This window comes from Anopheles ziemanni, chromosome 2 (assembly GCF_943734765.1).
Source record: "Anopheles ziemanni chromosome 2, idAnoZiCoDA_A2_x.2, whole genome shotgun sequence".
NCBI classification, from domain to species: Eukaryota; Metazoa; Arthropoda; class Insecta; order Diptera; family Culicidae; genus Anopheles; species Anopheles ziemanni.
In genome coordinates, this window is record NC_080705.1 from 24,485,301 (window position 1) to 24,508,236 (window position 22,936).

Sequence of the window (22,936 nt, forward strand, 5' to 3'; positions counted from 1 at the left end):
CAATAATAAAAGTGAAAACAGGATAGTAGTATTTAGTGGTGGTAGCACTCAGATATTTCGTAATAGGTTGTAGTAGGTTGGCAAAGTGGTACTGAAAGTACGAAGCGGTGTGTGTGCCTTGGCCGAAGTGGCGCGCTCACCTTATGTGATACGTTAAACGTTCTTTTCTCGTAAATTTCTTCTCACAATATGTGCACCGATAGGGAGTCTCTCCAGTGTGTATTCTGTATTCGGATTACGTTGAAAATGTAAGAAAAAAGATAGAGAAAAATAGAGAGAGAGAAATAGAGAAAAAGAGAAGGAGAAAAAACAATGGGACACAACATTAATTTAAAAAAAAACACACACACCAACAACTGAAACAACGGGACGAACGGATATTTGTTTGTTTGTTTCCTTTTTGTTTTGCTTGTTCTCGGGGCATGGGGGTTTCTGGTGCTGAGAAATGGGAAAGAAGATTTGGCAAAGATCGAGGAAGGGGTCCCAACATTAAGAAGGAACACGCCTCGAGGGGTGGGAAGAAAATTTACCAGTTTTGCTTCAGTGCGAAACCAGAAGCTTCTCTCTCTCTGTTTTCACTGGTCGTGATCTTCATCATCATCATGATTTTAATATGTGCACATTTTTTTTATTTATCCCGGAATTTTACTAGGCTAAAAACACGACGCACAAGCATCGATCGAATTTAGAAATCGAAATAAATAATGTGCATTCTTGCACTATTGGGTATAATTGAAATTAAACATGAAGATCTCTCACCCATGGTGGAATATAGTTAACCATTTTCGAAGGAGAAGTTGTTGGTACAGAGCGGAAAGAAGAATTTCTAATATACCTTCACAGTTAACTTGTTGATCGATAAGTGGTGCAAAAGTACTTTACAATCTTAGGTGAGAGGTTGGTTCGTGAACATGGATTAATTGCTGGCTCTTGTGGTATGTATAATACAGATACAGATAGAATACAATTGTGCACGAATAGATATTTAATACACGTATACCATTCTAAAACTGCATCCCTTGCTGATGACCGGAACCCAACCACCACACAACAAGGGTGGATCTCGAAAAAAAACTAGTAGGGGATAAATAGCTCCCTTAAGCAACACACAGCAGTAAATAATTCAGTTAATGATACGTATATACAGTATTGTCTCAAAAACACCTTGTTACAAACCCATCTAAGACACCCAAAACAAGAACGCTTAACAAGTAACCAGTTTTCCATCGGAGAAAACCCCCACGGGTACGGAAAAAAGGGAAGCGGAAACAAGCTTTCCGAAGGGCTACAGAAAAATCGGTATTTCATTTTCTGGGTCTGCGAACACAGTTGACATACATTTTTCCCACGCGTAAGGAAACACAATCCGAATGAACGGAAGAAGTTGAGAAATCTAGAACCGCAGCGAAACGTCGAGGTGGAAATCAACGGTTGAGAGAGACGCACAGGGGTAAGAGAGGGGGGAAAAGAAATGCCAACCCAAGGGCAGACGCTCTCACCTGACATGATTTGTTAAATGCTCTTTGCGAGTAAACTTCTTGTCGCAGTAGGTACACTGATAAGGAGTTTCGCCGGTGTGCAACCTGTTTGTTGTGAGCGGATGGGGGGATGATGATGGAGGACAGGTCGGACCGATAGGGTGACGCACGAGGGGTGTCAGTAGGAAGGTCAAATTTGTAGACGGAGAAAAAAAAGAGAAGACACGTTTGTTAGACTCGTTGTTTGGTTTTATGATTTTCTTCTTCTGCAACGCGCCACGGGACGACGACCGGCCGGGGTGTGCCTATGGCTGAAAAGGCAAAAGCCTCTCCCGCGACCCCATGGTCCATATCTTTGCCACTCAGAGTGCAACGAACATTTTTTTTTTTGTTCAACTGAAGAAAATTTGCCAAACCATTGGCACGCATTCTTCTGCCGGCGTCGCGGGAAGAAAACAGACATTTCTTTTGCCTAATGAAAGATTCACACACGAATACAGCTAGGCAAAGGCAAACTAGCTCACTATTAGAAGTTGAAGCTCAACAGATACTAAACGAACCGAATCTAAACAGGTATGATTTCCGGAGCATCCACTTGAGATCCACCATAGCAGGATCGGACAACAACAACAAAAATGCCTGTTTTACCTCCCGATCCAGCAAACGAAGAAGACGCCCATCGAAAGAAAGTAAAGGAGTAACAACAGTTCGAAGAAGAAACATTGGTGTACCCGAGAAAATTCATCCTGTCGGGGACACATCATCAGGACGACACTAACGCGTCGGTGGAATGATGAGTGTGCACATGATCACACCCGAAGAAAACACAAATGTATCAGCTCTCTCTCGTTTGTACCACTCCTTGGAATGGGGATGGTAATGCTGGAATTTAGTTTTCAAATAAAATTGTACCCTCTGATTTTTCCGGAGGGATCCGATGCGGGCAGCTCCAACATAATCGGGATGCATACAATTGTCCACATTTGTTTTGATAACTACAAACATAATTCAACCGATTACGACTTAGATAGAGGCTCAACCCTCTTATGGGATCGTCTATAACTACCTGTATTTGTTGTAAGAGTATGAGTAGAGGACCAATATTACCATACGCAATCACGTTGCTTTCCCTGATCGGACCCAAACAGAAAAATCCAGGTTACAAATTTATCCTTCAAACTACGATGACGCATATGAGCATATGCAACCAAAGACCAGGGAAAAGATCCCTTTTAATTTGACATGAAGGATTCCGGTGCAATAAAATATACTCTAGGTTTACGATCGGTAAAACTAACCGCTACAAAGGTCTGTTCCCTTCGTTGCAACTATTTGCACAGGAGTTGCGTGAACGATAAAATCGAAACACTGACGATCGGACTATAGTAACCCACAGACAGATCTTGTAAGCAAAACGAAAATGATCGAGAAACTTAAATTGGAAATATTAAGAAATCATCAATTTTTTTCTTCCCTTTGTAACATATATACATAACAATCAATGCAAAAAGGGCAGTTAAACAAATTAACTTTTCTACCGTACTCCTTCTTTTACAGCACCATCAGCAGCAGCAAACAAACAGAGATAGATAGCAGTTCCATTTCTTGGGGGATCTTCTTAAGTGCTTTTAGAATTAGTTCTTCTAGAGCCTCTTCTCTACTTTCTAATCGTGGCAGTAATTTCCTTCTGTTTCAGAACAAAAAACTATTCCTTGCCCTTCCATGTGTACAAAGTCTTAACACATTTTTCAACGAAGGAAGTTAGACTTGTGTACAGCGAGAGTGAGAGAGATAAAGACTTGGGGGGTCAACGGGGGAGGAGAGATAGAGAGAGAACACAAAACGGGGTGAATAATGAAAGCGATCGCTCACCTGACGTGGTTCGTTAAATGTTCTTTACGAGTAAACTTCTTCTGACAGTAAGAACACTGAAAAGGTGTTTCTCCGGTATGCAACCTGTCGGATTCAGGGCGGAAATGCGGGCGGTAGGAGAAACGAGAGATGGAGAAAGAGAGAGGAAGATTTTATAAATTAGTAACTAGAACATCATGACGGTTCTTATCCTTGCCGCAACAAAAAAGGAAGGAAGGAAGGATACATTATCGATCACCACAATACGTTTGTGGCGATCAGTCGACCAAATTAAGAGACGAATGCTCTTCTCTCTGGTTGTTTATCGTTCGTTGTAAAAGAAAAAAAAAGCACAAGCAAATCATGCTTGAAAATATGAAAGCACCCTAAACACGCGAGGGTTGGTTCCCACAATGGAATATAACCGGGGGAGCGTCAAAGGGACGCGATCGTCAATCGAATCGATTTTCTCAAGCAACATGAGCTACGCGCAAGCAAAATGATGCGGATCGTTTACTGATTATTTTTGAGGCACCAACAAATCGGATAAATCAGTATGCATGATCGTTCTAACTAGGGAAGATGCTTTTCCCAAATATTACACAACAAAACAGAAAGGAACTAGTCTCGCCGGAAACACACACACATACCCCGAGCAGCGATGTTTACATTTTTCCGTCTCTTTCTTAAGGGCGTTCATATTTTCAAGGACGTGCTTATCTTTTTTTCAGGGATGATGTAAGGTGAGGAGTAAAACATAATTTAAAAAAAAAACAACAAAACAAAAGATTCACAACTCATAAACGGCATCGGCTGATGCTATTATACTTGAGCGATCGCTCACCTGACGTGGTACGTTAAATGTTCTTTGCGTGTAAACTTCTTCTGACAGTACGAACACTGAAAAGGTGTCTCGCCGGTGTGCAACCTGTCGAAGAAGGGAGATCAGGATTGTTTTCATTAGTAACACCGCACGCGCTATCACAATTGTTCCAATCTAAGAAAAATCGGAAACATACGAACATTTGGGAGGACAGCACGGAGGGGAGTAGGAATGCGGAACGGAGGGATTTGGTGATGCATGGAGCAATGAACGGTTGATGAGCGGGTTCTTCGTAGGGATCATGAAAGAACCTTTGACGGGAGGACGATGGAGTGTGGGCTTGATAGAGGGAGGGGGCTCGGAGTCGTTGAAGAAGCACAACCGTTGCGTGGAAAAGATATGAAAGTTTGCGACAAGGGCATACGGAAGAGCAACAGAACAACATTCCAACCAGTTAACGAACCACTTTCGAGCAAAGAGTAAATTGAAAAACGCAGGGAAAAACTAGGATACACACTTTCCCGATATCGAATGTCGCTCATACAGGCGTTTGGTCACAACACGCATAGAACTATTGCAAGTGTGGCACCGATAATATTCCCTATATTCTGCTCTTAAACTTCGATCGAATATACACGAGAATATGCTGCTGTCGTCGTTATCGGAACAAAAGGACTTTACATCAGTACGCACACCTTGGAAACCGACATATTTTCTCTACGGCGATTTTTCAACAGTTGGACAGCTTAAACTCTCCTTTTTCTTCGAGGATTGTTGCTTGGCGGATGGAAGGTGATCGTTAGATATGATATAGTGCGGTGGTAATGATGAAAGAATTCCAGGGTCGGAGGGGCGGGGAGTTCTGGTTTTGGGCGGGTGACGTATATGCTTGAGCGGCTATCGGCTCTCACCTGACGTGATTCGTTAAATGCTCTTTGCGAGTGAACTTCTTCTGACAGTAAGAACACTGAAAAGGTGTTTCGCCGGTGTGCAACCTGTCGAAGAAGAAGGAGTAGAGCGGGATGGTTTTGGTTTGATTAGTACATAAACAAACACACGCCGGTGTTCGATCGAACGAAATTATTCGGAATGCAAACAGGACGAATAGAAAAGAACCTCAAATGAATGCAACGAAATAGCGAACGTAGCAAAGGAGCGCGCCGATTTCGAATAGGGAAAACTAGAGAACTGAAGCGGACTGAAAGAAGAATACCGCAATCTTCATAGAACGAGGATCAACGCTAGATAACCATTCGATGGACAAACTTGACATCTCACACAAAACAGATCTTCAACAACTGAAATTCAGAGCTACGCAGAACAAACCAGAACGAACATATGCTCTCTATAACAAGGAAGAATAGTATCATTCAGGCGCCTAAGCCATATTGTCGTAACTCGTAACAGCAAAATTGTAATATCTCGCAAAAGGTCAAAGTGTTCCTGAAAAGCAATTTTAAAAAAGTTCACTCAAAAGACGGAATCCCGCAAAATAACCCACACAGCATCTTCTCCCCCTGGTTACGAAATCTGCTTCTTGCACGGTGTTGCCAGCTGCGCTGAAAATTAAATGTTATTACTATAATAAACACTTCTCTAACAAGGTGTCCAGCGAAATCCAGCATTCTCAGCATGAAAACGAAGTACCGAAAGAATCGCTTTGCTGCAGCACGATCACTTTCGCTATGCCTAAAACGTAAGTTCGGTGTGTATAAATTGAGATCAATCAGCGAAGTGAAGTTATATCTGCTAAAATGTCATCCGGTTGCGCAACTCCAAATTCCAGAGAGGGTTATTAGCAAAACACAAAATAAAGAAAGCTATGGGGTGGTTGGGTGCATAAGTAATTCGCTCACCTCGTGTGATTGGTCAAATGCTCTTTGCGAGTGAATTTCTTCTCACAGTAAGTGCACTGAAACGGAGTTTCTCCGGTGTGCAATCTGCATCTCGGCGTCCGCCGTTCATGCGTTTCGGGAAAAGTGCATGCGAGCGCGAAGAAGCGTGTGTCCCCATGGGACGAGGGGGGTTGATTGATTGTAAACCGCGGGGGGGCACAGAGCAATTTAAACGGAGATGATGTGCACGAAGTATTATTATATTCCGCAAACGTGGGTGTGATGTGGAGTAAGAGAGATGATGTGTAACGTATGTTGGTTGGTATTTGTTTTGGGAAAGCATGCCCAACATAGGCATAGCATCGTGTATTGCACACCAGCAGTCGCAGCAGCGCCACGTGAAGACATCGCCGGTTGGGCAGGGTCGAGCAAAAATAACGTGAAAAATGGAAAAGAGAGAGAAAAACAACAAAAACACATCTGTTAGATATTCTACCCTTTGCATTGCAGCTGCGGTCAGGGTTGGTACTTGTTTTTTTTTTTACCGAACCGTCCAAAGTTTGGACTTCGGATTCATGGCTTCCAACAAGGAAGATAGAATGAAAAAGTGTCCCGTTACAACCACGGCTCGGGGGGCTTCACAGATCGCGCAAACAGGTGTAAGAGAATACGCCAAACTATAGCCATTCACGAGGAGATTGGGATAATAACTATCCCTCGGCCGGTAGTAGTCATCATACCATCCAGCAACAGTATGTCAACTTCCAGCCTATGCGCTTCCCATCGGAAACTCCCGTCCAGAGTGCGCGACCTAACCAGAAATAAGTATGCCGAACAATCAGTGGCAACACATAAAGTCCTTTACACCATCGATTCGGCATCCTTCCATGCGGATGTGCAAGAAACGGGTGGCAGCAGGCGCACTAGGCACACTGCGGCCCACTCAAAAACGAAACAGCACGGAAGTGGTGTACATCGGGACACGCAAACGGTGCGCAAAAGGCAATCAGTTTGAGCAAGAAGAAGGAAGCGTTCTCTCACCTGACATGATTGGTAAGGTGTTCTTTTCTCGTGAACTTCTTCCCGCAGTATGTGCACTGGTAGGGTGTTTCGCCTGTGTGCAATCTGTTCGAGGAAGATACAAAGAGAGAAACAAACAGCGTGAATCAATCAAAGATATCCTTGGATTTGGTTGTGGATTTTGTTTTTGTGTTTGCATTTTTAACAAGATCAAGATGGGGTTTCCTTTGCTTTTTTTGCATATCTATCTCTATCGCACATCGGAAGAGAAGCATAAAATGCATCGTAGTTCACTTTGGGAAGGACGATAATAATCGTACTCTTCAACAAAGACGGAGTATACATTTGGGTCATTTAAAATTTTTAGTGAAAGTTAGTATCTGATACACATCAACACGAAGGAATGTAGAACGCTTCCCCCCCTGTGTACCCGAAAAAGTAGAAAAATCTTTCGGGACTAATACTAAAACTTTTTTTTTTGTTCTTCTAGCTCAAATTCATTCAATCGAGTATGTTTACATTCTTGAAGAAAGTAAACAATTTAAGATCACTTTCACAACACAGAAACCTCTTCCGTCACATGTGATGTCTTCACGGCCTGGAGAAGACGAAGTAGTGCTTCGATTGGAGGAACCATTTTATCGAATAACTGTCGGCAACGTCCTAGATGACACGCATCTTGTAGAAATCATTGGTGCTAACAATGACAAGTGTGTGAAACGAATCGTTCGGCGCCTACTATTGAATCCGCCTGCCAAACGAAACCGGAGGCATCAAACTTTTCTTCCCCTCCAGTCAACTTTCCGGGATCTACGCAGCTGGCAACAACGTACACGCAGACTACTGTTTCGCCCTTTTCCTCACATAATGGACATTCTGCCCCGGCGACGCTTCCCAGACGACATGTACGTCTAAGCTTGGACATGGTTTATCCCTCGAGAGAAGATGCGGAAAGGATCTCCAGTTTTTTTCCCATTCCCTGCCCGATGAGAGTGTTAATGGACCCTTGAAAAGGGTAGCAGAGAAACGGAATCATCGCATTCCGCACGGAGGTACGCGTAAATTCGAACACAGTGTCGACAAGACCCTCATTTTCCCAGAAGAAAATTACTTTTCATACGAACAGAAACGAAAACTATCCACACTGCGTATGTTAAATTCAAGTTGTTGTAATTTAAGAATCCTTTTTTGTGATGAATAAGTTGATTATTGTAAAATTAAAATGCACTTTGTGTTTTTTGAAGACAAATCAAATTACGCAGAAGAGTTGAAAGCAATCGGGATGGCACTACTATCAGCAACAGCACTTGGTAAAATTCCGAAATAAATAATTCAGGCGAATGTAACAACTTGCCAATGTCCAGAAAAATGATAGAATTAATTTTTACGAAACGAAACTCCATTTGGAAAACGATCGCTACCGACTACAACTATGCCAAACGAAAATCAATCAGACTTTGTAAGACCGAGACCGAGAAAAAGATCAAGATTGGAGAAGGCCACGGTTGTACAATTATTTCATTGTGCTCTTTTTTGTTTTGACGGCAAATGGAATTTGAAAGGCAATGAGCGAAAGAGAGAGAGAGAGAAAATAGATATAGAGAGTGGTAAGGGGATTTGTGGGGGGACAAGAACTCGCAATGGAAGCAGAACAATTGTTTTTTTTTCTGGATTTTTTCTTTTAGCTTTGGAACAAACAACGACACTCACCTGACGTGGTTGGTTAGATGTTCCTTCCGGGTGAACGTCTTGCCACAGTACGGACATCGGTAAGGCGATTCACCGGTATGCTGGCGAACGTGATTGGTCAGGTGTTCCTTCCGGGTGAAGCTTTTCGCACAGTAGCTACACTTGAACGGAGATTCGCCCGTTGGGTGACGGATGTGATTTACTGTGGAGAGCATTCGTCGGTATTTACCACACATCGTAACACGGTTTGGAAGGAATTACATCCCCGGTAAAGGAAAGGGTATTCGTTGTACGAATGTCGGCGAAAAGAGTGGGGTTGAGACGATTGGAAGAGAATCAGAGAGAAAAATACACACACAATTAGACGAACGTTTCATCCATTTTCCCGCAGTCTACTAATGCTTAGGAAGGATACAAAATTAACATACCAACTAAATGGCGAAAGAAAACTATGTATAAAAAAGGGTAAGAAATTTCCTCTCTTCTAACAAGTATATTCAACTATTTGACACTTATTTGAACTATTTTGAGTTATTGAAAACTTGAAAGGTGAACAACTTAAACTCTCAGGACACATTAAAATAAACTATTTACGCACTTCCACCAATGCCTTCTTCGCTCCTTCTGACATACAGCCTTGAGATGGCCATCTTAGGTTGGCAAAGAGAGGCCAAAGGCGAGCGTAAAAACCATTTCAAGGATATCTTTGATAAATTTGATTCACGCTTCTTGCATTAACTATAATATTAATTAAATTTAAATTAATCTACCCTGCCTGGAACACACTTTTATACCACATATGTCAACTAGAATAGTAAATTACTTATTCTTGCAAAAACAACTTTTAAATTTAACCTGTTCTGCAAATGTACGAATCAAATGTGTTCCATGAGAATGGATTAATTTATAATGCTATCTACTATAAAAAAATGCAACATTTGTATAACATAAGAATTTATAATACTAAAAATAAATGATGGGCGCAATGAACATGCCAGTGATAAGTTAATAAATTTTTAAATAAAAACAATAAAAAGGTTAAACGATTTTCTTGGACAAAATAATGTAATGAACTGTATCTTTTGCTTCTTTAAAAACAAATCATTCATGTAAGGAGGGGACGCATCTACTTGGGGTATTATGGTTTGAGATGAGATGGTGACTCACATTTACCATTGCTATGCGCACTGGTCGTAGCGGTGTTGGTGGACGACGATGGCACTAGGCTAGCGGATGGGCCCGTTAGCATGTCGGAAGGGAGCTTTCCGAAAACTTCATGGTACGACAAAAACTGGCTGAGATCTTCGATGTTCACCTTCAGCATCTCGACGTTGTTCGGTGGCTTGCTTGGATCGTGGTGCTCCGGCATGTTGATCTTAACGATCGAGCCATCGGGGCCGCGGACGTCCATTATGTGGCCCGGCAACGGCGGCACCTTAAACTCCGGCTTCACGATCGGGATCGGCTGTGGAGGCGGAGGATGAGCGGACTGCGGCGGGCCCTGCGTAGGTGGAGGGGGTGGATGGTGGCCTCCACTACCACTGTGCGCGGGGTGGACCTATCGAGCAGAAGAAAGGAAAAAAAAATCAACGATTAAAACACATCCTTTACAGGTAGAACAGTGTGTGGATACCATCGGCTACACACACGCCCACACGCTAACTCTTACCTGCATATTGCCCAAATACTGTAATTTTGTATGATCCGTAAGAACTCCAGACCCGTGGAGTTGCTGGAGGGAAGGTCGGATGAAAAAAAGTAACAAGAGTTAGCAAACGTTTGACCACTTGTGCACCAACAAAAACTATGCTGGGAAACTTACCTGAAGGTGTGATCCCGGTGGAGGTGGGAGATGGCCTGTGCTGCCCCTGCTGCTATGGGTAGCAGCAGGGCCAGACAGGTTGGTGAGGTGTGACGACCCTGTGAAACCAGGAAAAAAGGAAAATAGATCAAAAAACGTGAAACATTCCGTCGTCTGAAGCTGATAAGGCGCATAAGCTCCTAAGCTTTTCCTGAGCTATGAAGTATAGATCAGCAATCATATCAAGGGATCAACATTGTTAAACATCTACCCAAATAAATGTAAACCAAATGATTGCATCTTTTCGTTCACTTGCTATCCAGCAACATATTCTAGCTATCCTATACAACGTATTTTATCAATATAGAATTAAATTTCTAACAAGGAAAGCACAATCAATGCTTAACCGTAAGCATGTACAAATTATCATGCATCGCAAAATTTGTCATGAATATACATATATAAATAAAATCTATTGGATTGAAATTTCTAAAACGATGCATAAGGAGAATATGCAATGACGTAATGTACGTTTATGAAATTTTAATTTTAATACAAATAAAATATTCGTTTGAGGTCAACTCCCTGATTCTTTTGTTCTTTCGTCGCGCTAAGTAGGACCATTGATCGGCAAGTACTTCGCCCTTTGCTTACCTATTGTGGAAGGAATGATGGCGCCGTTTAAGTTCCAACACCTGCCGGTGCCGGAACTGCCGCGCCAAACGGAAAAGGATCACGGGTAGCTACCCGGAAAGAGGAGAGGCCCGGCGCCGCCGGTTCCTCTGAAAGGGAAGGGGCTCGAACTGTGATCGAGCGGACACGTGGGGTGATCCTCAGGGCAGGATCGACCGCCACCAACTGCTAGGTGTACGTTCAACGACTCGTTGATGATGTTTGACCGGCAAACCGGTTGAGAGGGGGAACTTTTGTTTAAACCCCGCTTAAGCAGAAAAGGAAGATTTTTGCCAGTGCTAGATGCAATTAACACCCTCGTCCGTACTTCGCTGGCCGTCGTTGGGTTGGTAGGGTCATCTGGAAGAGAACAAGTTAGACAGAGGTGTCATTGAGTGGTACTATTTAATCATTATAATTTATAAACGATTTTGTTGTTTATTAACATTCATACCTGATAAAAATTATTAATTAAAACAAGATCACATCAATCGGATCAACGAAACGATGTGTCTCCTGCCGCAAGCTGCCTCTTGTTTTGCTGTTGTGCCCGAGTACAGCCGATGCTGTTGGTATGCTGCTGATAAAAACGTTGATTTCCGAGATGGCTGGTAACACTTTGAGTGTTCTCATTTGTGGATTTGTCGCTTTTTCAGTGGCACCCAAACCGTCGAACGACAACGGTAGCAGGTTCTTTTTTAAAATGCTCCGAACTTAAACTCTGTAAAGAGAATGAAAGAAAATGATTATTATAACGGCAACGAAACATTTGTTTACATTATCATAATTCGATTCAAGTTTAAATAAATGGTACTGCACAGATAGCTTGCTTCGATTTTCTATCTATATTTTTACTTTCGCATGGCATGCTCTGTTCAACATACAAGACATTTTTTGTTTTTAGCTGTATCTGAATCTGTAATCCGTAAATTTCTTGTAAAAAAATGCAGTGCTTTTAAATGTGACAGTGACACAGATAAACATGTTTGTTATTGATGCATCTTTTAAACAACATATGATCCCCACTGAGGAAAAGGAAATTGAACAATTGGTCCACCAAGTCTCAAAACCAGTATACCAATTATTTAAAAAAAAGAAGATAATTCGCTCAACTTGAGCAAAGCGAAGGAGGGAAACAATCCAGACACAAAGCCGAAAACCTCGACACGAATAACTTTTCGCGCCATTTTTCAGTTTGAGCGCGAACCATATCATGGAAAAGCGCGCCATCAGCAACATCATCGGGGCGTATCTTGCCCACCCACACACTCCTCCTCCTTCGGTTTGTCCGTCATTTCTGGCTCTTCGGCGACAAAGTCTCAAATGTTTCGCGGCACAAGGCAACTCCGTAAGGTAGAAGGGGTTGACGAAGCACCGGACCAGCCTCTGTACAACAACAACAACGCTCTTGGGCGGAAGCAAGAAGAGAAATGGGCGGCTGCAAAACGCCGGTTCCACAGAATCATCCAACGGCGGGGTGGAGGGGTGTTGCGTGGAGATGGAAATGGGCAAACGATACCCGTCCACCCACTTCTCAGGGGCGGTTCGCGGACCGGTGCTCTATCAATAACGTAATTCGTTGCGGGGTCAACGGTTTCAAGGGACCGGCGCGAGTTCAGCCACTCCCGACCCACCCAGCCGTGCTCCCTCCCGTACAAAGGCTTGCACTCTCTTGCAGCCGCGGGCCGCTAATAAAAAACAAAACGTACGCGGACTACGAGCGCGGAATTGAATTGGGAGAGATTCGATCAGGAGAGAGCGGCACAATTTGCGCGCTTTTCTTCGCGCGTCAAGCCCGCGGAATTAGTTCCTCCCAGATGAAAAACACACGCACACATACCCTCCCCCAAAAGGCACACATACACACACCACACGCTCGCCATCAGAGGACAAAGGGGGCGCTCCACCGCGAAGATGAAGACCACCATCGTCGTCGCGCCGCCATGATGGTTTAAATTTTATCCGCGAGAGAAGCGAAAAGCATGATTCGCCGCGGAGAAAGAGAGAAACAAGAAAAGCGCATGCTCTTGGAAGCATTAAAAAAAATCCTGTCCGTCTCCCTCTCTCTCCCGCTTTGCGCCACGAGTCTGCGCATGATGCGGGCCCCTGCCACCTCACCCCCAACTCCCACTTTTTCATCCTGTTGGTTCCGCAAACAATGCGGAGCTTTCCTCCGCTTCCTTTCTTTTCTTAGTGCGAAATAAACTAGTGTGGCACGGAACACGGGGGTGTTTTTGAGTGAGTATGTGTGTGTGTGTGTGTCTGCGCATCCGAGCCTTCTTCGCCGACTCATAAAGACGGCGCGACTACCGCCCACAGCTTCCCTGCCTTCCCTTCCGGTGCTGTCCGCACTCCATCTGCGTTGGCTGCTCCACACAACTCCCGCCCCCGTGTTTCTATTTTCCCTTTTAAGGCGGAAAATTCAATCACGCTGCATCACCGCCAAACCACCCTGGAGCATCGTCATTGCATTATCTGACACGCAGAGCATCTTGTTCGCTCTTTCACTCTATTCAGCATGGTTTCAGCCCCGCCGGTTGGAGGGTTGGTAGTAGTTTGTCTGAATTATCAAGGTATAATAACACCACCCGCTAGTCAAAAGGTATAAGTAGCAAAACGTTAGCAGACATCGGGTGCCGCGCTTCGTTAGAAACCACGTGTGTGCAGTGGAATTGGGTGTCATGTCGGATGAAGATGATGAGGAACAAGAAGAGAATGTGGTCAGGTCACGTTAGTGTCCACGCGGTATTTGGGCGGTGGGTGCCTACTATTTGCCAATCACTTGTTGGATGAAACCGAAACAGGGTGAATCTAGAGTACTTGGAATTTGTGTTCCTTATCTTGTTTTATGGTATACGAGTAAAGATTTCAAATATTTCCGAAAAATAGTTGCTTAAACTTTACTCATGTCATTTTAGATAGTCAACGTTATTGTCACTGATTAAATTTATGTAGAACCACTTCTTGATATTCTGCAAGTTTTGACAAAGCATTACAGTACGGCATGAACGGGGAATATTATGATATTTAAGTATGATTAGACAACAATTATTATGCAACGAAACGTTCGAAAAGAAAACAATAGTAGGAACAGCACGAGAAAAGTTTGCAAAAAAAGAGTTGCAAAATTTTCAATTCGCAATTTATCGGTTAATTATATAATTTATACGTATAGTTTAGAGAAATCCCGTGTAGATGTTCAAACTATAGTAACATAAAACAAGTCATGATCATGGATTAAAATTCTTGTCAAACTCCCGGAAATATTAATAGTGCAATTTTTAGCCACACATAGCGAAAAGTATTTATAAAAAAATATCAAGGCAACCATAGAAAGAAACTTTCTGATACATGCTTTAAAAAGGGAGCTGTAAAAAGGCGCGAAATCGACCTTATGATTTATCAAAGATCGGCAGGGAAAGCCAACCAAGCCGGAATGGGAAGTAACAGCACCACATCACGAAAAAGATTTAAGAAAAGAGAAGAAGAGAGTCCTGAAGAAACATGTTCAATTTATGTTCAATTTCAGTTCAATCATTGTTGCCGAACAATTCTCGCACGAACAGAGGACGCAGCCAGAATTCCCTTTTCTACACCAGGGGGGGAATAAGAATCGAATCCGATGGAAAGATGGACGTGAGCGCGCGAAATATACGCGAATGTTGCAAAAATACCGCCAATTTTGACCAGCATTTGATTTTGGTGAAGATGAACGAATTGGGGGATCGAGGACGAATATGCGGCCCCATGCCTTCCCCTAAAAATTGGTTAGTGTTGGTGTCGCGAATGTGTGGATTTTTAATTTCCTTCCCAATACCACCACCTCCCTCAGATCGTCTCGAGCGAACGAAGTTTTCCAGGTCTGCCTCACTCTTCATCAGCTCTTGCGCGGTATTCATTTTCCGTCAATCGTGTTCCTCGCGTTTCATGTTTTCTCTTCCATCCTTCGAAAACACACGCACACACATACAAAAAACACATCCCTACCACTCGGCGGGAGATTAATGTAGGATAAATTAATGGTGGCTGCAGAATGACAGTGGGTGTGGGCAGACTTTTTCCTCCTCCTTCGCCCGTTGCTACCTGGCCCCACCCCACGACAAAACGATTCTCGTGTCCCAGCGGGGAGCCATAAAATGAAAATGTACGCGGGGGGCGCACACATACCCGGTACAAACATGCCCCGCGGGAAGCGGCACGGCGCGATCTTGCAAAAAGGAAAAACGACGATCATCATCATCATCATCGTCGTCGTCGTCGTCTGCTTTATTGTCGTCGAAGAGCGAGTGGGAGAAGGGGTGGAAACAAAATAAGCGGGAATAAAAGCAAACCGACATGCTACATGGATCTCCCCCCCAACCATTGTTTTATTTCTCCGCCTCTTCTTCTTCGACCTACACAGATCCCGCACTCGATGCGGGCCAGCAGCCGCCAACATTCTTCACGGTCCAAAGGACATGCCACACCACACCATTGTTTCGTTTCGTTCCACCTCACCAACATGAGCGTATTCAAAATTACTTTACCTCCCCCTCACCCTACACTAAACAGATGCGGGGGGTGGGATAGATGGGGCTCCAAACTTCCGACTCCGAAGAACATGTGTGAACAAAAGGGTGGCAAGCATCACACCACACACCCGGTGTAGAATTAATGTTTTATTGTTTCGAAAGCAAAACTTACGATACTGCTTGCTGTTTCGTTTACGTTTTTCCAAAATATTTTTTAATTTTGCCATGCACCTCTTGTACCATTAGTTTGTTTAATCACTTGTTTTCCTTGCATCTATTTTATACGAACTTATTATACCCCCTCTCACCCTCCTACCGATTTCTGCTTCCCCAATACACAACAATCAAATCACCGCCCCTTCGGAGGGGGAGTAGTGTAAGGAGGCCGGGCTCCGCGTTCGTTCAACTTGGTTTGTCTCAAAAAAAAAAGCGCAGGCGGCTACACACGGACGACGAAACGCGAAAAAGTCGCGCGAATCGTGCGTGTGTGTGAGTGGTAATGGATGGGAGAATAAAAAATGAAGAAATACACGCACCTACGAAGAGCGCAAAAAGAATAAATAAAATAAACGAGTGCAAAAACAAAAAGACACACGCATGAAGAAGAACATGACCGCAGGGGGGCGACTCCAAGTGTTTCGGGTCGCGTTCGTTTCGTGGTTGTGTATTGCGCGCTCGCGAGAATCGATACAAAGCGACTTTTTTTTTCCTGATAAATACAATTCCATGTTCACGCGGAGGATAGCAGAAGCGAAGAGCACCGACAGAAACGCGGTGGAAATTAATCCGCGGAGCAGACGAAGAGAAGTAATCGAAAAACCAGTCCGTCCGTCCGTCCCACCGCTGCGCACGACATGACGACGGCGTTCTTCCCTCCCCCTCCCCAACCCTCCGCTGACTCGAGCGAGGGGGAGGGGGGAAAGATGAGGGTAACACAAAAAAAAAAGAAACAAAAACACAATCCTGCCCCGCCTCCTGCTGTCAGAGAATGGGAGATCGATGACTTTTTTCTCTCCCTCTTTTAGCGATACTTTGTCTCGCTCGGTTTTGGAAAGGGGTGGGGGATGATGATGATGGGGGACAGCTAGGGGAACTTTTCCATCGCTTTCTCGCGCAACCGCACACTCCATGACCTGTGACACAACTATGTTTCTCTTTCGCTCTTTGAAGTATTTTTTTTTTTGGTAAATCATCGCCGCTGAATGCTGAATACGAAGGACCAGACTACCAGGAATTTCATTCGATGAACTTGAAATTGGAGGTATGTTTGGTTTGCAGTAGTATTAAGGGCTTATTTGATTTGTTGTCTAGTAAATCGCGAAAAATCGCCATGATTTCTCAGGTGAGTTTAAACGTCTTTTCAAGCCCTCCCAAAATTTCAAGTATGTAAATCATGAGCACTTAAACAAAAAACAGAAAAGAAAAATTGAGTGAATAACATATTCTAAAACAACATATTTTTGAAAACGAAATAACTTGTTATAAAAATTCTAAATCCTTCAATAATCATACAAAATTAATATACAACGCCCCGACCGCGGGTACATGGGCAAGGAAACTCAGCGAACATGCAACAAATAATCCAAAACAATCAAACAAAGTAGAAGACGGCGAGAAGAATTCGATTCGAAGATTGTTTGCCGTCACTCTGTCCCTACCACGGTCCCTCCGTATTCTCTTCTCCTTCCTCTAATAAAAGCCGGGGAGCTCCCGCACGCGCTCTCCTCAATCCCTTCCACTTCTAACCTGTCCTAGAGGGGCGGCGTTCTATTGACAAAGTTTCTCTTTCAACTCTCTTCATCAGTTTCTTTGCCGTCTCGCGACGAGCATCGGCAGCATCCATAATCGGCACCCAAACCCCTTTGCCATGCTTCGGCTTTGAGGTCTGTTTCCTTTTTTTATGGTATTGTATTTTATTTCCAAAACCTCCATTTATTCTTCCTCCTTCGTGCTCGTGGTTCCTGTGCCTTCTACGCCCCATTGTTCAATGCAACATTAAAATATATTTCCTCTTCCAAGTGCACGTTTGAGCGTGACAAGATGATGTTCTTCGTAAGAAGGGACTATAAAAGAAAACATTGTGGCATAATGCAATAAAACACACACAACTCGTGTGAACCACATTTGGAGCATTTGTTTTAAATTGGAAACTTGCCATTGCACACACTTGCTCCATTCTGCAAAGCAAAATATAATCAATCCGCTTTGTAAAACCTTTTATTATTGCTCAATAATTTTCACTTCCCCTTTTTTTCTCAAACTGATCTCAATTCAAAGATATATTGAGTCAAAAAGATTGCTTATATTGACGATAAAATTACTCGCAAGCAATCGTCATTGTAATAAATATTGCCATTGGGTTCGATTTTTATTACTTCCATTATCCTACGCGAGTTGGTTCCCCTTGCCACAACCGTTCGATCGATTCCAATGGCTTTTCCACAGAAGGTGAGGAAGGAGAGGCGACGGTGTAAGATCGATTACATTTCGATGGTAAAAATCTGACTCCAAGGCGGCACCAGCACAGTTTATGCTGGAAAACTGGTTCCAGTCAACTTTCTCTCTCTTTTTCTCTTTTGCGCAAGGAAAATAAAATTGAAAACGCCAACTTCTCCAATGGAAAAAACGGCCCAAGAGGAGGCAACGAAAAACGCTGAATAAAGCTCCCTTCTCCACTGCCTGCAGCGCCACACCGTGACGGTTTGCATCAACTAACCGATTCTCTCCCTCTCTCGTTCTTGACAGCAAGGGATGTGCATCTGTGTGCCGCACCCTTCCACCCGTTTCTGCTATTTCTCATGATTCTAGTGGTGGTGGAAGCGAGGAGAGCTCCCGCACACAATACACGCAATCATGCGCCGCGTCACTCACTCCACTCCTCTTATGCTGGTGGTGGTGGTGGGAGCGGCAATGGCTGCGTTCGTTTGGTTGCTTTCCACCTTCTGACTGGCTGCGTTAGTTTATAATCAGACTGGCCCAGTAAACGCCTCCTTTTCTAACATGCTTTCATTGTATGTTTTTATGAACGAAATGTGACACGAAGCCGTGTTTACGGAAGTAATTCGTTAGACAGTTGTAGGTAAATCATTGCTGTGTTTCGTTTACACTGTATGCCATTGTACACCCATTTCTAGATCATCCCATATCTGCCCCAAAACACAATTCGATCTAAACCCACACACGCAGGTTCAAATCTCCATCAACATCAACAACACAGCCACTTTCACTCACCGGTGTTATTGTTTATAAAATTATCGCCACCCTTGCGTTCTACGTCTTGCCTCTGCCACACTTCCGTTGCCCAGATGCGGGATTAGATGACGATGCGAGACGGCGATGATGATGGATGGAAGAGGCGTTTACCTCTACCGTCACCCCGTTGCCTTACTTCGGGGAAACAACCACACTTACTGCACCGTACACACGACACGCACGCACACACACGCACACTAGCAACACAACAGACGCAAGTTATGATGCACTTTTTTTTATCACTCTTCTTGCACTTTCCTGTACTTAAACGATTTGGACTCTCTGCTTCTACGGCGCACTTCTACTAACTTTATCTCTGCTTCACTGGATAGATTCAACGACATTCACACCATCCGCACGCACTTGTGATTTAGCACCCGTTTTTTGAAACAACCCGCTGCTGTGGCGCAAATATCGATGGTAAAGAAAAGATAAACAGTTAGTTACTGCAATGCATAGTGCTAAAACAGAAAGTAATCATTTAACTGCCCTTTCTTTGCTTATTCCATCATTTCCTGGCGATAATTTTAAATAAACCATCAAGATATCCCTTAGTGATGCGGGTGATGCACTTTCATTCTACACCCATACACACACGCACGTGCACATACAAACACCCATGAAACTCGAAAAAATTAAACAGACTCTAAGCCGAGGACGAGAAAGGACAATATTAAAATCTCGTTTCCATCTGCAGTAGGCGATGATGCTGGTGGTGGTAGTGGTCGTAGGAGCGACAATGCGTGCATGTTTATCGCCAAACACGCAAGTGTTCTAATGTTCCCCTCGTTTCCTTCAAACCCTCCATTAATGGTTTATTACTGTCCTCTGCTATTGCTCTGTGGACATTGTTGTTAGCAATCGACATAACGATGATGATGTTGATGACGGTGGTGGATGACGAGAAAAATTATGCCCGTTGCGGTAATGGTGGTGGTGTGGTGTGAGGCTTTGGTGGGAAAGGAAAAATAAAACATGAACCCCACCCCAACCAAACTGCATACAGCGCACTTGTACGCACGCACACCACTCTCTTTCCACTTCTGGTTCCCCGCATCTAACGACGACGCCAGCCACGATAATAAAATGCGCCTGGTACGTTTCCATATTCGATATGAATGTCGTTCGTCGTCGATGTCGTCGAAAAATAAATTAATCAACCAAGACTTTTTTCATATGCTTTCATTAACGCACATGGGATGGTTTTAAGAGTGCGCCTCTACATCGGAAAATAGTGCTACCAATGATGCACCACACATACCATATGCACATCCAACTGCAGATGTTGGTGTGGTGGTAGATGGTAAAAAGGGTTGACACACGAGAAGGGAGCAAACATAAAGTTTACATTCATGATACATTATCAATTTAAAAAAATACTCTAAAGATCACAAGTTACTCCACAGGAACCTAAAAATATACCTCTTCTTTTCTTCTGAAAACCTAAAAAAAACTTATAAAACATTGTAAATTACAATTTTTATTCATACAATAATGAATTATGCTAGAATTGTACAAGTACGGGTTTTTGTACCACTCCCCCAACTGGGATAATTATAATATTGCATTATTAAAAACTGCTCCCTTATAGGCGTCTCTTACTCACATGCATGTTTGCGCGAGTTCTGAGCGAGACACGTAGAGAATGGAAGAGCAGGAGTGGAGCGCGAAGCAGGCGCTGCTGTGGGGTGTAAAATATAAATTCTACTACTAAATCTATTTTTAAACACTCTTCCTCCGCTCGGAACCCTGCGCAGGAGGTAAAACAAGAAAACGAGAAAAAAAATCGTTTGTCAAAATTACCACCAATTCTTCTGCTGCCAACGGACGGACAACGCAGTAGAAAATTTTATTTTACGAGAAAAAAAAACTAACCACCCATAAACGAATGCAAAGTGAAATGTGGGTGAAGAAAAAGGGAACAGTACAGATGACCTCTCCATGCACATGCACTTTTCACGTCGAGAATGATCAAAGACGACCGAAAACGGGGGAGGGAAAGCTTTCGACGAACCGAACTTTTTCCAACCATCATCATCCATCGACACTAGCGGTGGAGAAGAAGGTTGTAATAAGAATTGAACACTCCACTCACACCGACGACACAGGCCAAGGTGTGAAGTGGGGGGAATGCAGCAGCACTGCAACGCAAATAATTCACAAAAAAATCTCCTGCATTTTTAGTTGATACAACTTTTTTTCCGGATGCCGAACGGGAAGGGACGAATGGAAGAACTTGTGAAAACGAAAAAAAAAACCCTAGACTTCTCTACACGCACATACACACACACACACCGACACAACACCCGACGTCGTCAAAAAGTCAATCGAGCAACAGCAGCAGCAGAAAACGGCGCAGGCAAATGGCGACGCGCTTCTATTCCTGGGACGGAGCCCCGTGCGTCGCGCTGTCCGATAAGAAAATGTACCCGTCTACCGTCGGGGTAAGACAAGAGGGTCCGGCGGACAGTGAAAGCGCACAGGCGGTGGTGGTGCCGCAGGTAGGCAAGCTGCTAGAGCAGGGACGACAACCAACCGCACCCCCCGGTAGGAAAAGTAGATGAAACCAGCGCTTCGCTAGAGCCCCAGCGAAGCAAGCAAGCAGCAGCAGCAGCAGGCCAAGCAGGTCAAGCAGCAGTGTAGCACAGGAAAAAGCGCACTCACAGAACACGAAAATCCTAGACGGCGGTGCGCGGCAGAGTGTGGTGAGAAACTGCTCTCTAGACCCGCACCGCGATCGCAGCGAACCCACGAGAGCACACGACCCAACCACGGTCGGTGCACGGCGCTGCGAGAGCAAGCGAGAGAGAAAGAGCGCGAACATCATTCTTCTCCCGCCGCTGGTTGGCGGCCCGCGTCTGGCGTGTGTGCTTTTTCGCTCACTCGCTCGCACCCAGCGGCGCTTCGCGCTCGCGCACTTCATACCGCTACCACACACACACGCACTTCTGAGCAGTGATCTCTTTTTCGCGTCCGTGTGCTCTCCGTGGCATCGGATCACATCATCAACGGGTGACGACGACGACGAAGAAGACGAAGGCGCTCTTCTCGTTGCCGCACGTCGTTTTGCGCGGGCGCCATGACTCTCACTCTCTTCAGCGAATTTGCTTTTTACTCGCGCGACGGCGGCGTTCAACTGTGACGGATAATTTTTTTTTTCACCGTCACATTCTTGCTTGCAGTATTACAAATTTTGCTTCAATTTTCCTATTAAAAAACCCCTAATTTAACATAAAAATTGAATGGAAAAACAGAAAACAAAATTTCTCATTCTCATTTTACATTCAACCAATTTGAAATCCGCACATCTTCTTCCAGGCGGAAGCGGGAGTTTGAAAAGGGTACGCTGACGACCTCTGCTGACAAAGAAGGTTGTGGGGAGGTAATTTTCAGTGCGATTGAAAATGAAAAACCCATTTCGCGGGACCAGCAGGCGCGCATTTCCCCCCATCCCGCGAAGTGTGTGCAACTTTTCGTGTTTGCTTGAAATTTGCCTTTGAAAGGGACAATAATGGCACGAAATCAGCTTCTCTGTCTCCCAAGTGGCGCATAAGAAAAGCAGCCACCACCCGTCCGCCTTAGCAAAGCAAAGAACCGTCACCGTCGTCGTCGTCACCGCCGCCATGTCCGTGTCTCGTGTGTCCGCCGCTGATGCCGCTGCGACCGACCTACCACCACATGTTCGCGCTTGTTCACGCACACAACACCCGTTCTTCGCGTTCACCCTTTTTCCCGCATCCACAATGCGCGACGACATTTCAATTCGTTGCTCTGCTTCTTCTTACCGTTCCCCCTTTTGCCCAAAAGCAAGGGATTCTTTTTTTCCGCGCTACGCTTCGCTGCCCAACACCGACTACGACCGATGTGTGGTTTCTCGCGCGTCTCGCTCTCTCACGTCGTGCATCTCTGTTACCCCGTTTCGTCCTTATCCGCGGCGCAGCAGCAGTGCGTCTCGCCCGCATCTTCAACGGGTGTTCGAAACGCGCGACCGCGCGCGCTGAACC

General features: G+C 44.3%; 1 protein-coding gene across 10 annotated transcripts in view; it reads right to left on the minus strand.

Annotated features, from left to right (window-relative positions):
* The window catches only part of LOC131282318 (zinc finger protein 883-like), a 35,585-nt gene extending 24,187 nt beyond the window's left edge, over nucleotides 1-11,398 (minus strand). For 5 of the 10 annotated variants that reach the window (XM_058311744.1, XM_058311741.1, XM_058311740.1 and 2 more), the window contains exons 1-11: nucleotides 11,152-11,398; nucleotides 10,519-10,616; nucleotides 10,366-10,428; nucleotides 9,864-10,254; nucleotides 8,718-8,898; nucleotides 7,029-7,112; nucleotides 5,064-5,147; nucleotides 4,174-4,257; nucleotides 3,351-3,434; nucleotides 1,500-1,583; nucleotides 141-224 (exon numbers count right to left, since the gene is read on the minus strand). In XM_058311744.1, coding sequence (XP_058167727.1) covers nucleotides 141-224; nucleotides 1,500-1,583; nucleotides 3,351-3,434; nucleotides 4,174-4,257; nucleotides 5,064-5,147; nucleotides 7,029-7,112; nucleotides 8,718-8,898; nucleotides 9,864-10,254; nucleotides 10,366-10,371 — 1,082 coding nt within the window. In that variant the 5' untranslated portion in view covers nucleotides 10,372-10,428; nucleotides 10,519-10,616; nucleotides 11,152-11,398. The remainder of the gene's footprint in view (nucleotides 1-140; nucleotides 225-1,499; nucleotides 1,584-3,350; nucleotides 3,435-4,173; nucleotides 4,258-5,063; nucleotides 5,148-7,028; nucleotides 7,113-8,717; nucleotides 8,899-9,863; nucleotides 10,255-10,365; nucleotides 10,429-10,518; nucleotides 10,617-11,151) is intronic. The other 5 variants (XM_058311748.1, XM_058311747.1, XM_058311746.1 and 2 more) reach the window with 2 other exon arrangements.
* Between the last annotated feature and the right edge of the window lie 11,538 nt (nucleotides 11,399-22,936).